At 30.3% G+C, this 18,407-nt stretch overlaps 1 protein-coding gene across 1 annotated transcript; it reads right to left on the reverse strand.

Moving 5' to 3' along the window:
- Window positions 1-8,376: 8,376 nt before the first annotated feature.
- On the reverse strand, window positions 8,377-9,657 carry LOC149158636 (protein LURP-one-related 5-like). Its single transcript, XM_089433346.1, has 3 exons — window positions 9,268-9,657; window positions 8,911-9,150; window positions 8,377-8,813 (listed from the first exon to the last, which is right to left on the reverse strand). The coding sequence occupies exons 1-3, from the start codon at window positions 9,517-9,519 to the stop codon at window positions 8,676-8,678; spliced, it is 630 nt and encodes a 209-aa protein (XP_089289472.1). The 5' UTR covers window positions 9,520-9,657; the 3' UTR covers window positions 8,377-8,675.
- Window positions 9,658-18,407: the final 8,750 nt, after the last annotated feature.

The following is an 18,407-nucleotide window of genomic DNA, read 5'->3' on the forward strand; positions in this document are numbered from 1 at the left end:
GGAGGAACAGTGGTATCAATTTTGCAAAATCCAAGAGTAGAAGGACACTCATGCAAAGAAATGTCGAAGGAGAAGAAAATAAGAGGATTCAAATGTCCTTATTCCTCTAAGAGCTCAGAATCAGATAAGGAATATCTAAGGAAGACAAAACATAACCAACTAATTATTGTAACAACCACTCTTGATCAAGGAGGATTGCCAAAATTAGAAAAGAAGAAAGGGAGAAAAGGGTGACTAAGCTTATTTTCTCAGCCCAATCTTACTTTTTTGTTTTTGTTTATTATTTTATTATATGGGCACCTGTTTCTTGAGTGGTGCCATTTGGGACAGTAAAAGAATGTGGCATGTGCATCTATATATGTAACTATTTATAATTAATTGAAAGTTACTATTTTTCCACGAAAAAAAATATTGGTGTTTATTATATTAATGTCTAGGGTTTATAATATTAATAATCCTTTCGGTTTATTGATCCTCTATGTTTATACTATTAATAATTTGTTTGGTTTATAATATTAATAAACCCTTGGGTTTATTAAACCGCAATATTAAGGGTTAAATATTAGTGTGATGGATTAATATTAATCCCTTGAGTTCTATAATTCTTTGGATTGGTAATATTAATCCCTTGGGTTTTTAATATTATAAACTAGCTAAGTTTATTAGAACCTAATATTAAAGGTTAAATATTAGTCTTACGGTTTAATATTATTCCCTTAGGTTTATAATGTTTATCCCTTCAGTTTATAATTAGTTGGGTTTATAGTATTAACAATCCCTATGGGTTTATTGATCAATTGGGTTTACAATAGTAGTAATCATGTTAGTTTATCAATCCTTTGAGTTTAAAATATTAATTCCTAGTCTTTATTAATCTATTTTGTTTTTAATATTGATCCCGCTTGTTGACCCCTTAGTTTTTTAATATTTATCCTTGGTTTACTAATTCCTTAGGTTTGTAATATTAAACCCTTGAGTTTATTAGTTTCTTGCATTTGTAATATTAATAATTCCTTGAGTTCAAAAGATTGATTCTTAAGTTCTATTAATCTCTTGGCTTTTAAAATTAGTTTGTTGGGTTAATTAGTTCCTTGGGTCTATTAATTAGTTGGGTTTATTAATCATTTATATTGATAATATTAATATGATGATTTTATAATATTAATAATCCCTTGGGTTTATTAATCATTTGTATGTATAATATTAATCTCTTGGGTTTATAATATTAATAACCCCTTGGGTTTATTGATATTTTCTGTTTATAATATTAATAATTCCTTCATTTTGTTGATCCATTGGGTTTATAACAATAATCCCTTGAGTTTTTGAATTCTTTGGGTTGGTAATACTAATCCTTTAGGTTTATAATATTAATAATCCCTTGGGTTTATTAAATCCCAATATCAAGGATTAAATATTAGTCCTACAATTTAATATTAATCTCTTACAGTTTAATATTAATCTCTTAGGTTTATAATGTCTATCCCTTCGGTTTATTAACTTTTTGGGTTTATAACATTAACAATCCATATGGTTTATTGATCCCTTGGGTTTATAATATTAATGGTCATGTGGGTTTATCAATCCTTTGGGTTTAAAATATTAATTCCTATGCTTTATTAATCCATTGTGTTTTTAATATTGATCCCTTAGGTTTATAATATTTTTCCCTTGGGTTTACCAATTCCCTGAGTTTATAATATTAAACACTTGGATTTATTTGTTCCTTAAGTTTATAATATTAATTATTCATGTGGTTTATCATTTAATCCCTTGAGTTTAAGATATTAATTCCTAGAGTTTATTATTCGCTTCAGTTTTCAATATTAGCTTGTTGGGTTTATTGGTCCCTTAGGGTTATTAATTGATTGAGTTTATTAATCATTTGTATATATAATATTAATACTTTGGGTTTATAATATTAATAATCCTTTGGGTTTATTGATCCCTTCGATTTATAATATTAATAATCCCTTGGGTTTATTAGTCGTAGGGTTTAATATTAATCCATTGAGTTTTTAATTCTTCGGGATGGTAATTTGAATCCCTCGAGTTTTTAATATTACTAATCTGTTGGGTTTATTAGACCCTAATATTAAGGTTAAATAATAGTCCTAAGGTTTAATATTATTCCCTTAGGTTTATAATGTTTATCCCTTCAGTTTATTAATTCGTTGGGTTTATAATATTAACAATCCATAAAGTTTTTTAATGGTTTGGGCTTATAATATTAATAATTATGTGATTATCAATCCTTTGGGTTTAAAATATTAATTCCTAGGTTTTATTAATCTTTTGTGTTTTTAATATTGATCCTTTGGGCTTGTTGGGCCCTTAAGTTTTTAATATGTATCCCTTGGATTCACTAATTCTTTGGGTTTATAATATTAAACCCTTGGTTTTATTAGTTCCGTGGCTTTATAATATTAATAATCCCTTGGGTTTGTTAGTCCCTTGACTTTAAAATATTAATTCTTAAGGTTTCTTAATTGCTTGGGTTTTAAAATTAGTTTGTTTGGTTTATTGATTCATTGGTATTATTAATCGCTTCGGTTTATTAATTATTTCTATTTATACTATTAATTTGTTGGGCTTATAAAATTAATAATACCTTGGGTTTATTGATCATTTGTATTTATAATATTAATATGTTGGGCTTATAATATTAATAATCCCTTAGGTTTACTCATCCTTTGTATTTATAATATTAATAATTCATTGGGTTCGTTAATCCATTGGTTTATAGGATTCATCTTTGAGTTTTCTAATTCTTTGGTTTGGTAATATTAATCCATGGGTTTATAAGAAAATATAATGTCAATTATATTCATAAATATATAATAATTATTAGCCATAATATAATGGTGAGAATAAATGCATATTATTAATAAGAACTAAATGTTATTATTAAGTTATATGTGGATTAAATTAAAGTTTAAATATAACTATTAATATATTAGCAAAATTTTATGTAATGACTAATATTATATTAACATACAAAATAATGTTAACATAATAAGTATAGTTATAGACATATCAAATATTATTGATATGGTTATTAATAATTAGAAATAGTTAGTTTTTAACAAAATACTCCCAACAATTATTAATTTGGTGGGATGTGGATATACACCATCAACCACATTGGTAAATGTGGTTGTGATATTAAATAACATATTCTAAGTTTTGATTTTTATTTTTTAATTATATGTATTAATTTTTATTATAAATTTTTAAATATATGATTAACTTAATTAAATTTAAAATCTAAATATCCAAACCTTTTTTCTTGAATTTAATTCAATTCTTATACCAATAGGTATGTTTATTTTGGAATAGAACTTGGGTAATTTTAATTAAATAACAATTTAATATTGATGGAATATTCTAATGTATTCTTAGTAGTTTACTGAAATTAAAAGTTGAGATTTATATATAATGTAGTTATGACAGTTTTCATCTTTTAGTTAAATTAATTAATTAATAAAAAAGTTCATATCAAATGAGTTATGACTTTTTAGAAATGTGGTATTGATAAGTCATGGTATTGGAATGATTGTAAAGAGAGTCATTCTTCTAATAGAAAGATATGTTATACCTTGTAACGAATGATAATTCTAAATCTATTCCGACTATAAAAACAATTTAAAAAACATGCTAGTTTAAAAAAAAACCATCAAATTTTAAGATTTTGAATGATAATATTATCTTTTAAACCCTCAAGTTTTAAGATTTTAGAATATAATTTATTGATAATACTGAAATTATTTGCCGATTAAAAACAATTTAAATAACACATCATAATTAGTTTAAAAAAGATCGCTGTCAGGGTAAAATTGGGTGGAGTTAAACCATGCCGTAAAAATTGAGAAATATAAAGTTTAGTTTTTCTAGAAAATATGCCAACAAATAGTGCGGGGTCGCGACTCGCGACCTAATGGATGAATACGGTGTGGCATCATTTGACAATCTTGTCATCACACGGCGGGACAAGCTTCTCTTAATTGTAATTGTGGCCAACCAGAAGAGTGTAGAGGTATCATTTATTTCTTTATTAGTAATTTTCGGTGGAGCCTATATCAACGTCGCTATCGTCAAACGAATCTAAAATTCATAATCCAATAAATTCGTCACAACCGTCGATAAACTCAATTCCGTTCGCACATGAGAATCTTTTCCGTATCATTACTTCTAGTCTCCGTAATTGTTTTTTTAATGTTGCTAATTATAATATAAAAATGAAAAATAATATGTTTTCAATATTTTACAGCAAGCATTTTTAATATAATAAAATTAATTTATATTTTATAATAATATTATAATATATAATATATTAAGACCTAGTATGTCGCCTAAGTTTCTAGTTTTTTTGGGGAATAATCTGGTTTTTAATTTTCTACGTTTAAAATTGGTATTTGAGTAGGTTTTGGAGTACTTTTAAATATTTAAACTGGGTTTTGAGTATGTTTTGGAGGAAGTTTTAAGAAAAACTCATAGTAAATGAAGTGAGTATACTTATCCATTCTCATCACCATAATAATAATAAAATAAAAATTAACTCATAGTTTTGTTTATACACTTTCAATTGGAACGGAAAATTATAATTTGAAAACATTCATTACATAAAAATTGAGTTATAATTTATCAAAACAATAGCTACACGGAATCAGTTTCCATGTAAACATTTTGAAGCGTAAAAAAGACAATTTACATCACCCGTACTCCTCATTTCTCTGAATTTGCGATTATAATTTTCTATAAAAACTTAATCCATCCTCATTTCCTTAAATTCGGGATTATAATTTGTTAGGGGGAGAGTTGAATGAATGGCAATTCTTTTTCGACAAGCAGAGTTATGCTTTTTCCTAGAGGCTAACTGTAACGACCTGCGGTTCCGCCCGAAGTGCGACCTGCAAATACGATTTATTGTATTTTTATTTGTTTAAATTGCATTTTTCTATAATGGATTTAATTCTCTAAAAATTATGCACATTACAAAGCTTTTTTTCTTTAAATACATATTATATTTTTTCCAATGTAAAATATTTATAAAAATTTCAAAGATTAAAACCATTAAAAATGCTATTAAAAAAATACAGCTTAAATTTTCTCACTATAAAATAGTTGTGGAAAAAGCCCAAACTATACCATTATTAGTAAAACTTAATCTACAAAACAAATAACTTAATGGAAAGCTTCAAAAACTACCTGCATTTCAATTTAGAATTTCACGAAGAACAATTAAATGGATTCAGTTTCCTCACTACCTAGGCACCCATATTGTGTATACCATGAAGTTTAAACCTACAATTCAATTCCAATAAATCCCTTATGAGAAGATGTACTAAGAAAAAGGCATAAATTAGAATAATTAGACTAAATAATTAAATACGGTAAAGTTTAAATATTATATATTTTAACCTTGTTTTAACTGTATTCAATAATATAACTTCTTTTAACGGTATTCAATAATACAACTTATTTTAGGAATTATTTTTTTAGAATACATATTGATTCTAAGCCATAAAAAAAAGCCTGGAAAAGGAGGTGAAAATTGGAATATTTAGTAGCATAGTCTTATTCTAGTTCTAGCCTAGTGTTCCAAGGGTTTTTTAATTACTTGGAATTAATATGTATTCTCAAAATTTTACTTGGAATTAATATGTATTCTCAAAATTTAATTCTTAAGAGAAATTATATTGTTGAATTCGAGTTAAAATAAGGTCAAAATATAAAATATTTAAACTGTGCCATATTTAGTAGTTTAGTCTAATTGTTTTATTTTTATGCCTTTTTCATAGTACATCTTCTCATAAGGAATTTATTGGAATTGAATTGTAGGTTTAAATATCATAATATACACAATATGCATGCCTAGGTTTTGAGGGAACCGAATCCATTTAATTATTCTTGGTGAACTTCTAAATTGAAATGCATTTAATTGTTGTTAGTGAACTTATAAATTGAAATGCATGTAGTTTTTGAAGCTTTCCATTTAGTTATTTATTTTTGTAGACTAAGTTTCACTAATAATGGTATAACTTGGGCTTTTTCGACAATTATTTTACACTGAAAAAATTTAAAATGTATTTTTTCGAATAACATAATTTATTTGTTTTAATGTTTAGGATTTTTTTACAAATATTTTACATTGAAAACATATAAAATGTATTTTAAAAAAAAAAAACTTTGTAGTATGCACAATTTTTAGAGAACTAAATCTATTACAAAAAAATGCAATTTAGACACAGAAAAATACAATAAATTGTATCTGTAGGTTGCTACAAAAGCTATAATACGAGGTACAATTGTATAGTATTTTTATGTAAATTTGTTAGAATTTCATGTAGCTATGTGCCTTGCATAGCCTCATATTCCATATAGTTTTTCTTTGCATAGCCTCATATTCCATATAGTTTTTTTCAATATATTAACAAATATGTATTCTAAATAATATAAAAATTACATTATTTTTAAGAATTTTATTTTTAAAATTTAATATAAAAAAATCTAATAATTAAACTATACCATATTGATAACATATTTTACTTATTTTAAGTTTTGGATTTTTAAAATTTTATTATTATTATTATTATATGGGTTAATTTTCATTATACTTTTTTAAATATATGATTAACTTTAAAATATTTAAAATTTAAATATCTAAACTGTTTTTCTTGATGTTAAATCATTCTTAGGTTAATAGGTATGTTTATTTTGAAATAGATTTTGTCTAATTTTAATTAGATTAGAATTTAATTTTTATGGAATATTCTAAAATATTCTTAGTAGTTTAGTAAAAGTAAAAGTTGAGATTTCTCTATAATGTAGTTATGGCTTTTTGAATATGTGGTATTGATAAGTCATGGTATTAAAACAAATCATATTATTTACAAATTAAAGATCTTCCTCATAAAAGAGGAGTACCTCTTGCTTCCATATTGTTTAAAATGTATATATATTTAACTTATAAATTAATAATAACAATAATTTTTAAAAAGAAAATTATAATTTAATTAGTTCTCTAGTTTTTTAATTTTAACATTATGACATGTATTATGGAGTAAATTTTTTATGCTAATTATTTTATCTATCTGCATTTAGTAATTATTTAATTTAAAAACGATTTAATTTATATTATTACTAATTATTATATATTTACAAATAAAATTTATTTAATAAAATTTAAATAAAGAAAAATTACAATTCGTGTAACCATTAAACAAATTTATAATCCATATTCAACAAAATACTCATTTTCCCAAATTTGACTTGGCAGGGAAACAGGCTGGCACTGGGACTGGTGGACCGATAGAAGGACAGATACCTGCATCCGACTGTTCCCACGCAAGGTGAAACTGTGAGCGCAAAAGCTATGGATTCTTCGAGGAATAGCGGTGAGGCAGCATTACGGGCCATCAATGAATTATGGTTAAACCTGTGCTACTCGCTCTATTGCTATAGGATCTGAACCATAGAATCTGCTTACTTCGCTGGTTCTGTATATAAAACTTCCCTACTAATAAAATGGAACACACATCTGCAAGGTTAATCTTCTATACTAGAAAATACAAAAGAACACCTCATCTATGTGGATCGCCCTTTAGTCCTAGTTCATGACAGGTGAAAATATAATTAAGTATGCATATAGTTTGAAACAAAGTTGTAGTCAATATTCAGCCAAATTGTCATTTTATAAAATTTGACTTGAAAAATTGATGAAGTACGCATATAGTTTGAAACAAAATTGTATTCAATATTCGACCGAATAGTGTTTTTGCAAAATTTGACTTGAAAATGTGATGAAGTATGCATATGGTTTGAAAATTGAAGTATGCATCTAGTTTGAAAAAAAGTTATAGTCAATATTCAACCGAATAGTGATTTTGCAAAATTTGACATGAAAATTTGATTAAGTATGCATATGGTTTGAAAATTGTAAGTAATCTAGAGGAAGTTTTAAGAAAAACTCATAGTAAATGAAGCGATATACTTATCCACTCATCACTGTAAACAAGATTAATTTATAGTTTTGTTTATACATTTTCAATTGGATAGGAAAATTATAATTTGAAAAACAGTCGTTACATAAAAGAAATTGAGTTATAATTTTGTCAAACCACTAATTACACGGAATCAGTGTCCAATTTCTCTAAATTTCCGCTTATAATTTTCTATAAAAACTTAATCCGTACTCATTTCCTTAAATTCGGGATTATAATTTGCTATTGAGAGAGTTGAATGAATGGCAATTTTTCTTGGACAAGCAGAGTTATACTTTTATCAAATTCCTAGAGGCTAACGGCTAAAGGGAACGGATCCTTGTCCGAGGTGTGAATGAGTTAGTTCACTACAGTTTCTGGGCGAAACAACATATGCAAAATTATATTTCGATTAAAAATCACTATACACATAATTCCATCAAAACTCACTATATACATGCAGGAATCACCAGAGAGCATGGCTCGCATGCTCTTCAATATTTGGTATGTCAGAACCGCGGGGTTCTCCTTCAGTACTGCCTCATTGGAGTTTGGCGATTCCAATATGAAGAGAGGAAAACCTAAAACATATTCCTCTTCCATGCAATTTGGAAAGTTTTAATGCCAAGAAAGGAGGAAAAACTAAAATATGATCGCTCAACACTGGTAATCCATGGAATTGACAGCGTCAGATCAATCAGACGGCATGATCTGATCTAAAATGATAATCAATCCCATAACAAAAGCTTGGTCGTAGCCAGGCTGCACTGACAAATTAAAAACATCTCCTCCAAGCTTTATCTGATCAGATCTCACCTGCTTTGGCTTACCCTGCAAAGTCACAAGTATTGTCATAGCCTTGAATTAACACACTGCAAAATAGTTTGGATATACAGGACCTGGGGACAAGTATTTAGGTAAAACAGACCTCTGCAACTACATTTCCAGAGCTGTTGAAAATGGTGAAGGAACGTTTGGCATAACATCCTTCGATATGGTAGTCAGACTGCTGCTTCTGCTTGCTTTTATCGAAAGCACCCAGGTACACTTCTCCCAAATTATTTGTGGCAAGTAGCAGAGAAGGAGCCCTTCTCACGACAAACAGTGGCTTCTGGGCGTCCTGGAATTCTCCCAAGAAACCTTGCCATTCGTTATGCAGACTCAGCCTCTGTTTCACATACAATAAAACAATTCATTGCCATTTGGAAAGCTGCATAGATTCAATTATACTTTGTTAGAGGAAGAGCAAAGGATATTGTAAGGACAATAGAGAGATATGTTATACCTTGCGACGAATTGTAAGGAGAGCCATTCCTCTATCGTCCATGAGAAGGATTTCGTTCTTGGGATCGGAACAATAGTTGTCCACTCTAAAGACAAGATCCCCGCTCGGATTGTACACAGTGAAGCCGCTGCAACTGAACACCAGAGATTTCTTCCAAACCGTTAATGCCGTGGCGGAGTCCTTGCAGAACTTATTGTCGATTCCAACACACCCTGCGAAGTCTGGCACGTCTGGGTGAACCTTGGAAATCATTGTTACCGAGAAATGAACAACCGAACGCTGAGGCCTTCGACAGATGGAATGATAATGGCGTAGAGAGGACGCTAAGGCTCATGGCTCTGCGTCCGGTCCGTCACTTCTTATAGCATCATGGCTCTTGGCCCTCTTCTGATTCTATTCTATTCAAAGAAATACGTTCGTCAAAAGACCTAGATGCCAAAACGCTTTGAATGGATCGGTTTGATTCGGACAGCCTCGTAAATTGATACGTAACGAAGACTTTCCAACTATATAAGTTGTACGTTGGCCGACTGTGAAAATTCGCGTAGTTAAACAAGGCACGTAAATTCTGTTATGATAGAAAATTTTGCAAAAATTAAATTCGACGAAAATCTGAGTTATAAGTTTTTTTTGGGGGTGGAGTATGTTTTAAAATTGTTTTTAGAGGACTATGTTCTATATTTACAGGCATCTGTCAGGAGTGAAAGCTTGCTCTTTACAGATTACTAGTGAATTATTTTAGGCTGCATACTTTTCCTTAAATAAGAATGATGAGTCAAAGTAAATTAACTGATCACAACTAAAAATAAATGTCTTAAATATTAATTAAACAATTAAATTATAATAAATTTTCTTACAAATAAAAAACAATGAAATTTCATAGATAACCAAAGATTATTAATAATACTGAATCCATTTTAACCACTAAAATTCAATTTAACCGGTACTCAAATAATTTTCTTTGGGAAGGTAAAATTGGGCCTTCTCACAACAAGGTTGTAAAAATTGGGAAATATAAAGTTTGGTTTTTCTAGAAAATAAGCCAACAAATAGTGAGGTCGTGGTTGTAGTTCGTGCGCTACTGGATGAATACGGTGTAGCATGATTTGACATTCTTGTCATCACACGGCGAGACAAGCTTTTCTGAATTGTAATTGTGGCCACCTACCAGAGATATCATTTATTTATACATTCATAATTTTCGGAGGAGCCTAGATCAATGTATCAACGTCGCCATCGTCTAACGAATCTAAAATTCATAAGCCGATAAATTTTCGTCAACACCGTTGATAAACTCAATTCCGCAAGATATTTTGCGTACCATTATTGGTAGGGTTAGCAATTTTTTTTAATGTTAGTTTGTTAATTAAAATATAGTTAGCACAATTATATTTATTAATATAGTTAATACAAGTTGTGGTTGATATGTTTAGATAAGTATTTATAAATTATTATAATAATTATTAGATATATACTATTAATGTGGTTGATATATTTAAATAAACGTTTATAAATTACATTAATAATTATTAGATATATAGTGTTAATGTAATGTTTAAAGATTGATTATTTGTACTCATTAATAACTATGTATCATATATATTGATATATTTAATAAAAAAATTAATATAATATAATAATAGTACTAGATTATTACTAATAAAACTTATTTATCCCTCACCATTATGTTAATAATTAATATACATTTATTAACATATTAATATAATTATCAGTATCTTCTATAAATAATGATATAGATTTATAAATTATTTCAACATAACAATATTAAATCAATTATTATAAGCTTTAATATTATAAAATTCAACATTATAAATTTTAAAACTAATATTATATCCTTAAAATTAATACTATAAACCTTACAATAAATATTTGAAACCACATAATTCATATTATAAATAACACAATTAATGTTTTAAATCTTAATATTAAAAAACCCAATATTATATATTCCCATATTAAAAGCCCAACATTAATGTAATATTATAAACACAAATTAAAAACGGTCATATTACAAATCCAAAGAATTACTATTATAAACTCAAAAGAAATAAACTAAAAAATTTAGTATTATAAATCAAGGAAAAATAAACTCAAGATTAAAAATAATAAACCTAGAAGAAAATAGATTTTAAGAATTAATATTATAAACCCACCTGAAAATAAACATAAAAGAAAAATATTAAACCTACGATGTCATTTATTTATATATTCATAATTTTCAGTGAAGCCTAGATCAATATATCAACGTCGCCATCGCCCAACGAATCTAAAATCCAGGATCCAATAAGTTTTCAACACCGCACGCACAGGAAAATCTTTTCCGTATCATCAATTCAATTCCGCACGCACATGAAAATCTTTTCCGTATCATTACTTTAGTGTCCGCAATTTTTTTTGATGTTGTTAATTATAATATAAAAATGATTTTTTTTTTTAACGATGTTTTTTAATATAATAAAATTAATTTATATTTTATAATAATATTATGACGTAGTATGTCTGCTGAGTTTGAGTTTTGGGTGGAATCTGGTTTTTATTTTTGTGGTTTAAAATTGGTATTTGAATAGGTTTTGATTTTTATGGTTTAAAATTGGTATTTGAATAGGTTTTGAAGTTTTTTTGTTTTTTTTAATAATGAGTTTTAGTAAATTTGGAATTTTTTGTTGTTTAAAATGGATTGATTAAGTTTTGTAGATTTTTCTTTTTAAAATAGGTTTTTAAGTATGTTTTGGAGTTTTTCATTTCATTATATTTAAGTTTAAATCTTACTTTTTGTTATTTAAAATAGGTTTTTAAATATATATATAAATTTTACATCATGAAAAACCTAAAACACTTGGATTATGAAGAGCTTACAATCCATTTTAATAATTTCATAAATTTTTGAAAAATATTTTCATAATTAAACCAAAAAATATGGGAAAAAGCCTTGCAAAAAATAAAACAGATAAACTATATAATATATTATCTCTATAATTTCAACATAATAATAAAACTCGTATAGAATCCCAAAGCTAAAATATCGCACATAAATTGAGATACTATAGTGTAAAACAACTTTTTGTCAACTATATTTTCCCATAATTACACTTGTCTATTTTGAAATTGGGTTTCAACATTTTGATTCTTTAAAAGTGAAACATTGCTTGGACGGCCTACGTTTGATAGAATGGACGGAATTAAGTGTTTGGAAAACGAATGGTCACAATTTTCCATTTCTAAATTTTCGGGGTACATGCTGGGTGGCAACACAAAAAATTGCTTGTAGGGCCTAATGAATGGTCACAATTTTCCATTTCTAAATTTTCGGGGTACACGCTGGGTGGCAACACAAAAAAATTACTTGCATGCTCTACATTTGATAAAATGGATGGATTTACGTGTTTTGAAAATGAATGGTCACAGTTTTTTATTTCTAAATTTTCGGGCTACATCCTGGGTGGCATCACAAATCGTTTCAATACATCGTATGCGTTACGAATTCACCGTTTCAATGCTCGATTCGAATACAACTTCAACGACCAATTCGATGTGTCGCTATGCAGGTTAAATATATGATTCGATGCACTGGTTTGATGCACTAGTAGCAAGTATTCTTAGTCGTGGGTTGGATGCACAGGTATTATTATCAATTCTAAGTATTATCACTTCTATTGGTATGGAGGTTTGGGCACTAACACGGAGGTTGAAGTGCCTACTTTATGAGATACTTTCAGATGTGCATTGTGGTTGGTAGTGTTCTTGGTTACGGGATATTTGAGTGTAACGTCTTATTGATTTTTGGAGAAATCTTTTTTGTTAGAAATTATATATTACAGATATATGTGGTTCATTCAATTTGGGCTACGTTCATCGAAAAACAGCCAATTTTTCCTTTTATATTGTCTAACAAAATGAAGATATACAACCTGTTTTTCCTTTTATATTGTCTAACAAAATGAAGATATACAACCTACAACAGATCAGCTGTAATTTCTTCTTCGCTCTCACACAATCTCCTCTCTCTTTCTAGCTCAAAATACAATCTCTTCTCTCTTTCTCGCTCAAAATACAGATGGTTGTCATGTCACTTTGCCATTAGTTGGCCCAGACACCTCTATATTGGTTTGTTTCTCTCCATCACCTTCTACCATATTTACAAGGAACGTAATTTCCAAGCTAATTGATTCTCTCAGCGTGATATGGTTGCTCAGCCTGGACTAATACACTTTGAATGCTTGGATCAAGACACAATTATTGGCGTTGGATCCTTTCCCTTTGCCTGAGGTTCTACTTTTCAACTTTTGGAAGGTCTTGCTAGACCATTTATTATTGAAGAGACTATTATTTCAGGTTTGTTGGCTGCTCCCCGGCTTTTGCAGCGGGAGTGCTCTGTTTTCTGTTGCAAATGTCTAAGTATCGCCGATCCCTGGTTTCTTCTTCTTCTTTTTTAGCATATATTGTGGTTTACATTTTCTCTGTAATTGTAACAACTTATATATAATATATGAACAATTTTTTGTCTCTTTAAAAAAAGTATACAACTATTATCACTAGCTGCGTTTATTTTTTCGAAGAACATTTTGGTTTGTTGGGAGGTCTTGCTAGACCATTTATTATTGAAGAGACTATTCTTTCAGGTTTGTTGGCTGCTCCCCGGCTTTTGCAGCGGGAGTGCTCTGTTTTCTGCTGCAAATGTCTAAGTATCGCCGATCCCTGGTTTCTTCTTCTTTTTTTAGCATATATTGTGGTTTACATTTTCTCTGTAATTGTAACAACTTATATATAATATATGAACAATTTTTTGTCTCTTTAAAAAAAGTATACAACTATTATCACTAGCTGCGTTTATTTTTTCGAAGAACATTTTGGTTTGTTGGGTTTGATTTTCTTGGACCACACTACATGTCCAAATTCATGTTTCCTATTTCACCAACCAGTAGGCAATGTAGCAAATTGGCACAAGTAGTATTGTGAACTTCGTAGTGAAACATTTTATCGGTGAATTGGTTATGTTCGCAGTCAGTGTAGATTCGAAGGCATTGCATCACATTCCCTCTCATCCATTAATGAAAAAGGTATTATAGACTTTATGTGAAGTTGCTTATGTTACTTAGTTCAATGGATTGAAAATATTGCAAATAACATAAACACATAAGCAAACTGAAAACACATTCAATCACATCAACACAACAAAATTTAATAAAGGAGTTCACCAGACTTCCTAGCTATGTCTCTTGGTTCTTTAGCATCAAGTGCTGGCTGCGTTATTTTGTCTTCAAAATGCTTTTGCTAGTATGAGCTCAAAAACTATAGCTCAAATGAGAAAATGGACCTCACCATTGCGTTCAGCTTGAAATTTCAAGAAAAACAAGTATAAACTTGACCATATTTTGCCACTGTGACCTCCAGACCCTCTAGAGAAATCCAAAACCGCCTCTGTCCCTGCAAAACCACATTTCGCTAACAAAAACTGCCTCGGTCTACGCGCTGGTGGTTTCGTTGGTTCAACCCCTGCATAAAGTTTAAACAGTGTTTTGGTTAACCAAGTCCTGCCCTTGGCATAATGGTTATTGGATTGCGTTGAAGTCATTGGTATATATATAAGGTTTTGGTGGGCCAAAGGTTTGAAACGTCTACTCTACCTTCCGTCGTTGGTTATGGTATACAATGTATATGATATATATTGGCGGTGATATACGCTAAAGTTTCCGCTTGTCATTGTTGATATATGGTTCGATTAATGTATATATTGTATGTCATTTCGCACCACCCGCTGCATGTGGGATATTCCAATAATAAACTAAGGGTTCCGGCGGCCGTGGGGTTGACCCCAGCTGTCGGCGCTTTTTTCCAGCAATCAAACCTGCATAATAATAAATACAACATTATCATATCTGATAACAAGACTTATCATAGCCCGTCTGGTGCCGGCCCTCTGGCAAAAAATTAACAATTTCAGGAGGTCATGGGTTCAATCCTCCCTGATCCCCAAAACTTTGGAAATAAGGCCACATTGAGCAAAATCCAGGCTGCCATGTGTCAGCACCGGATTGGCCCATATCAACCAATCACACCACGACACGTCAACTCCTCTGATGACATCATCCAGGATAATTGATGTCCCGGGACAACATGTGTCGTGCTGACATCATCCTGTTGACTGTTGACTTTTTGCCCTAATTTTCCAAAAACTTTAACTGGCTTTAACTTCTTCATCCGGACTCGGATTTACGCGTCGTTCACACCATTGGAATCATATCGACGAGAAATTTGACTTGGTCATATTTTCATCTGCATTTGAAGACTTTGATTTGGAGGCAAAACTAGATCCATTTTGAATCACTTCTCCCCACTAGAAGCTTTTGGACCACCAAAAGTTGGTTTTAGCTTTCCAGTGATTTCCAATCTCGATTCATCGTGCTTTACTTGGATTTGTACCTTTGAGTCCAACTTGAAGATACTCAACATTTCCCCATCACGAAGTCCTTATCCTCCTGTCAAGAACTGTATCCTCCTATAGCTCATTGAGATACTCGGGAAAAAGATCTTCAATGGAAGGTAGTTCACCTTGCTCTTCGGGATCTTCAATCAATGAAGGCTCATACAATCACAAGTTTTTAACATTCATGATGGAATAGATCTGCATATAAGCTGGTAGATCTAGGCAGAAAGCATTTTCACCAATTTTGTCAAGTATTTTGAAAGGACCATATCTAATTGGTTTCAAATTCTTACCTTCCCCTTGCAGTGTTTCTTTGTTGATGTACAACCAGACTTGATCACCAACTTGAAAACTATGCTCAACTCGATGCTTGTCATGCCACGCCTTATACTTTGCTTGACTTCTTTCCAGCTGTTCCTGTACTGCCTGGTGAATTTCCTAGATTTGTTCAGTGAACTTGGTGGTTTTGTTCACATCATTGTGTCCATCAAATACTGTGTATTTACCAAAGATAAAATCCAAGGGAGACTTTGGTATAAAACCAAAACAAGTCTCAAAAGGAGATCTCTGAGTAGAAGAATGTTTTGCATGGTTGTAAGCATGTTGCACATAACACAAATGCTCATCCCAAAGTTTGAGACGCTAGCTGCAATATCCTCGAAGCAATTGTATCACTGTCCTGTTGACCACTTCTATCTGACCATCTGTTTGCAGATGAAATGTCGTGCTCTTCTTTAACTTTGTGTCCATTAACTCCCATAGACTTGACCAAAATTTCCCGACACATCAAGAATCTCGATCGGATACAATAGAAGTGGGTAACCCAAAATGAACACATACATTTTGAAAGAACAACTTTGTAGTTTGTTCAGTTTTGACCTGTTTATTACATGGCGTCAAAATACACATCTTACTGAACCTGTCCACAATTACATACAAATAATAATGACCCTTTCTAGACTTTGGCAATCCCCCAACAAAATCCATGGAAAAGCTTTCCTAAGGATGAGAAGGATTTGGAAGTGGAGTAGAATTTCCAAGTTGATTGGCTCTCGTAGTGTGGTATGGATGCTCAGCCTGGACTGGACTGATACACTTTCAATGCTTGGATCACGACTCCATTATTGGCACTAGAGCCTTCCCGTTTGCTTGAGGTTCTACTTTTCAACTTTTGGGAAGTATTGCTGGACCATTTCTTATTGAACAGACTGCTATTACAAGCTTTATTAGTTGCTCCCCTGCTTTTGGAGCAGGAGTGCTCTCTTTTCTGCAGTAAATGTCTAATAATTATCGATCCCTAGTTTCTTTTTTTTTTAAGCAAATATTGTGGTTTACATTTTCTTTGTAATTGTAACAGCTTATATCTAATATATGAATGATTGTTTTTCTCTTTTAAAAAAAAGTATACAACTATTATCACTAGCCGCATTTATATTTTGGAAGAACATCTTGGTTTGTTGGGTTTGGTTTTCCCGGACCACACTATATGTTTGGCTTTATGTTTCCTATTTCACAAACTAGTAGGAAATGTAGCAAATTGACGCAAGTAGTATTGTGAACTTCGCAGTGCAACATTTTATCGATGAATTGGTTTTGTTCACCATTAGTGTAGATTCAAAGGCATTGCATCGCATTCCCTTAGAGAGGCTTCCATACATTTTGGTTATGATGCCAAATTTGAAGAGGGCGCACGGGATTCATCAATGGTAAATTATAATGTACTATCAATATTCGTGTCTTAAATGGAAGTAGATCTGCAAGGCCTAGGTCTACTATTATTGAGTTTGTTAAATGAATAGTGCTCTCCAAACTTGTAACTAGGCAACAAAAAATTGACCACAACAAAAAGCTGGGTTTCGTCCTTAATTAGGTTCTTATTAATATATTAATATTTACTTTTTCTTAAAGTTGTAGCTTATGCAAATATTCGCATGGACAGGTCAACTATTTCGAATACGGGGTGGGAGGGTTTTATTGACACACATGAATAATCCCACAGCAAGAATAGATTAATTTATGATTCAATATTTACATATTAATATAAATTTTATAACTATATTGTAGCAATGCCTCTCACAGACATTATAGTCACTCATTAATCAGCAAAAATCTAAAATCGGAAGAAGAAAGTGAAAATATAAAACATTTTAAATGGCTGCATCAACTTCCAAAGGAAATAGTGATGGTATAAAACACTTCAGATAGCCACGCTAAAATGTAGTTAAAGTGTTGGTGACGATAATGTTTCAAGTTATAGCTATATGTATCTCCTAGAATTCATTTCCTTATCGAATATTATGGTCATTCATAGAGTGTTAACACAAATAAGTGATAAAGTGAGACATCTTGCTGTAAAGGTATAAATTTATGGACAAAATAGAACCCTACCACCTACACATCAACGTGCGTGCATTATATAACACAAGACTGTCTAAATAGATTTTGTTATATATGGGTGAATTAGTGAACGAACCATTTAAAAAGTTGAAAAGGTGTGCCAATTGTACACATAAATGGTAACACTTTTTAAATGTTTCAAACGGATGCGATGAAATCTTCTCAAAGGTTAGGGAAAATTGGCATGTCACTATATATAACTATAACCTTTTAATTTGGAGTATAAATTTGTTTCCTATTTTTTTTTGTAAGTTGATAGAAATTTATAGTAATTAGAGAATAAGAGATGCCTTAATGA

The sequence above is a fragment of the Pinus tabuliformis genome, chromosome 5_2 (genome assembly GCF_031772625.1).
Source record: "Pinus tabuliformis cultivar Carrire ecotype Pingquan chromosome 5_2, CPIR1, whole genome shotgun sequence".
In the NCBI taxonomy this organism is placed as follows: Eukaryota; Viridiplantae; Streptophyta; class Pinopsida; order Pinales; family Pinaceae; genus Pinus; species Pinus tabuliformis.

Coding starts and splice junctions, on each gene's coding strand:
- LOC149158636 (XM_089433346.1), bottom strand. CDS start 9,519: ATGATTTCCAAGGTTCACCCAGACGTGCCAGACTTCGCAGGGTGTGTT. Junction 9,151..9,267: donor TCCTTACAATTCGTCGCAAG/GTATAACATATC, acceptor TATGTGAAACAG/AGGCTGAGTCTGCATAACGA. Junction 8,814..8,910: donor CTGGAAATGTAGTTGCAGAG/GTCTGTTTTACC, acceptor GTGACTTTGCAG/GGTAAGCCAAAGCAGGTGAG.